Below are 3,309 nucleotides of genomic sequence, written 5' to 3' on the forward strand. Positions count from 1 at the left end.
GTCTGACTACTTCTCTAATTTATTTACTTCCCCTCCACCCCAAGTAGTGCCCAATACTGATCTCTTTGAGAGTATTAATCCATGTATTTCTCCTGAGGATAATGTTCTCCTTAACTCTGTTCCCTCTGGAGATGAAATTTGGTCAGTTGTTAAAAAACTCAAACCAAATAAATCACCAGGACCAGATGGTTTTCCAGCTAGTTTTTTAAACAAAACTGGGAAACAGTAGGAGAACATGTCATTTTCTTTGTCCAACATTTCTTCTCTACAGTTTGCCTCCATCCTGATTTCAATAAAACCTTTCTGTTTCTTATCCCTAAAAGTAGACACCCTAAAGACCCTAGTGGATTTAGACCCATAGGACTTTGCAACACTATATACAAAATCATAACAAAGATCCTAGCTAACAGAATTAAACCCCTCCTTAATAGCTTTATTTCCCCATTTCAAGCTGCTTTCCTTTCAAAAAGACAAATTTCAGACAATATAATTATTGCCCAAGAAATAATCCACTCTTTCAAGAAAAAGAAAGTGAAACATGCTGGAATGGGGATCAAAATAGATATGTCCAAGGCTTTTGATAGGGTGGACTGGAATTTCCTCATCAAAGCCGTGGAAACCTTTGGCTTTGACATTAATTTATGCAACTTAATCTATCAATGCATTTCCACCTCTAGTATTGCAGTCCTACTGAATGGTAGTCCTGGGATTTTTTTCAAACCAACTACAGGCCTTAGACAAGGAGATCCTCTTTCTCCTTATCTATTCATCATTTGTATGGAAATTTTTTCCAGGCTTCTCCTCTCTGGAGAAGAAGAAAAAATAATTAATGGATTTAAAATTACTCCAAAAAATAGTCCTATTTCTCACATGTTTTTTGCAGATGACCGTCTTCTTTTTATTAGGGCTGATCTCAAGGAAAGCCGTAATATTCTTAATTCTATAGAATCCTTTAGTAAAGCTTCAGGACAACTGATAAACTTTGAGAAATCTGGAGTATTATTTAGTAGAAAAGTCCAGCCTAAGCATCAGAGAATGATTTGCAAACTCATTAAAATAAAGAAAATAGATCCTAAGGATACTTACCTAGGAACCCCATTATTCATAAGTAGAGCTAAAATCCAGCTATTTGATTCTATAGTAGAAAAGATGGAACTAAGAATACAAATATGGATGGGAAAAACTCTGAATCAAGCAAGTAAAATGGTGCTTAACAAAGCTACTCTAGCCAGTATGGCTAGCTACCAAATGAGCTGTTTTATCCTACCTAAGAAAATCACAAATAAGATTGATGCCCTCCAAAGGGACTTTTGGTGGGGTAAGGAAACAAACTATAAAGGTTATTACCCAATATCCTATTCTTGTCTATGTAAACCTAGAAATAAAGTAGGATTAGGATTTAGAAATGCTAGCAAAATTCAACTTAGCAATGATTTCCAAGCTAGACTGGAGACTCTTAAATGAACCCAATGCATTTTGGGTATCACAGTTGAAACCTAGATACTTTAGAAAATCTTCTGTTTTCAAAGATAAAACTCCTTCTACCAGCTCCTGGATTTGGAAATACATTAGCAAAGGAATTCTCCTAGTAGAACAAAACAGTATTTGGGAAATAGGGGATGGAAGCTCCATTAATATTTGGGATGATTACTGGATCCCAAACCTAGAAATTAAACTTAGTAGCCTTAAAACAACTACTAACTCTTATCAATCTCTTGTGAAGGATCTGATAGATCCCTCTACTAAGAAGTGGAATTATTCTCTGTTATTGACCCTGTTCCCCTTGTCTATTGCCAACAAAATAAATAATGTCAGGATAGCTATAGGAAAACCTGATAAACTTAGATGGCTACTTACAAAATCAGGGACATTTACAGTTAAGTCTATGTACAACAAGCTCACTGAAAAAACTAGAAGCCACTACAATCTAGGTCAGTCTGATTCTTTTTGGAGCTCTTTATGGAACTTAAATGTTTCTCAAAGGATAAAGATATTTGCTTGGAAATGCTTATAGGATGCTTTGACAACTAACCTTAAGCTAGCAAAATTTATGGAAGACATTCATCCTAATTGCCCTTTAGATTGTAATGAAGTAGAATCAATAGAACATATGTTATTCTTCTGTCATTTTGCCAAAGAGGTATGGGCTTCAGAACCTCACCCAATACAATTTCATTTCTATAGTTCTGTAACTTTTCTGGACATCTGTAAAGAATGGTTAGGTAAACAGAATACCATTATACCAGTAGAACTTGCTTTGACTAAAGCCCGGTTCATATGGAAAGAGAGATGTAACTTAATATTTGAAAATAAACATCAGCCAAGTGCTCAACTAAGTACAGAAATTAAAAGACACTTAGAATTTTGGTATAAATATCATCCCCTACTGACACAAGTAATGAAGAATGGAGACAAAAATGTTAACTGGATCCCTCCTGAGAAATCACAGTTGAAAATAAACATAGATGCAGCATGGATCTTAGATAACTTGCCAGCAGGTTTCTCTTTAATTCTTAGAAATGACGCAGTAATACTTGAACAAGGAAGAGCTGGAGCTCTCACAGCCTCTACCCCTGAAGAAGCGGAAGCACTAGGACTGTTGCAGGGAGCAAAGTGGGCAGTTGAAATTGGCCTGTCAAACTTTTCTCTTGAAGGAGATTGTAAGAACCTTTTTGATTACCTTAATGGAAATAAATCATTGTTAGGATGGCAAAACATTCCTATTTTAGATGAAGCTGTCAACGAATTAAAGTCTTGTAACAATTTTTTGGGATTTCATTTTGTACCAAGATCAACTAATTCTGTAGCTGACTTAATGGCCAAAGAAGCCAAAAACTTCAGCGTTTCCCTTAACTGGAGAAAGAAAATTCCGGAATGTATTAAGGTAGCTTTGGAAGTAGATAAATCAAATGTTAGAGTCGATTTTTTCGGCCCCGCATTAAATGGCTCTACTCAACTTGATGTAAGGGTTACTAACTCCCTAAGTTAGTCTTTTCTATGCATTTTAACTTATAAAAAAAAAAAAAGTCTTCTACCAGAGGCCCGGAGATTGAAAGCATTTTTTTTTGAAGGTAGAGATTGAAAGCATAAATCAACAAAGACTAGATATTTTTGTCAATGGAGTATAGTACACCCTATGTGCCTGCCCAACTTCATTGATTTCACTCGTCCGTTTTTTCATTAGTTGGAAAGTGTGTCACATTTTTACAATTTTTTTTACCATGTACGTACATGACTTGCACCTGCTGCAAGTGGAAGTTAGATAAACCAATGACATCAAAAGGGTTTCCAAGGAGGGGATAATTCAAA

The 3,309-nt window shown here is 35.5% G+C and overlaps 1 protein-coding gene across 1 annotated transcript; it reads left to right on the top strand.

Moving 5' to 3' along the window:
* The first annotated feature begins 2,050 nt into the window (after window positions 1-2,050).
* LOC113295796 lies at window positions 2,051-2,989 on the top strand. The gene has a single exon (XM_026544122.1). It carries the CDS (start codon window positions 2,051-2,053, stop codon window positions 2,987-2,989), a length of 939 nt encoding a protein of 312 aa, XP_026399907.1.
* Window positions 2,990-3,309: the final 320 nt, after the last annotated feature.

This window comes from Papaver somniferum, chromosome 7 (assembly GCF_003573695.1).
Source record: "Papaver somniferum cultivar HN1 chromosome 7, ASM357369v1, whole genome shotgun sequence".
Classification (NCBI taxonomy): Eukaryota; Viridiplantae; Streptophyta; class Magnoliopsida; order Ranunculales; family Papaveraceae; genus Papaver; species Papaver somniferum.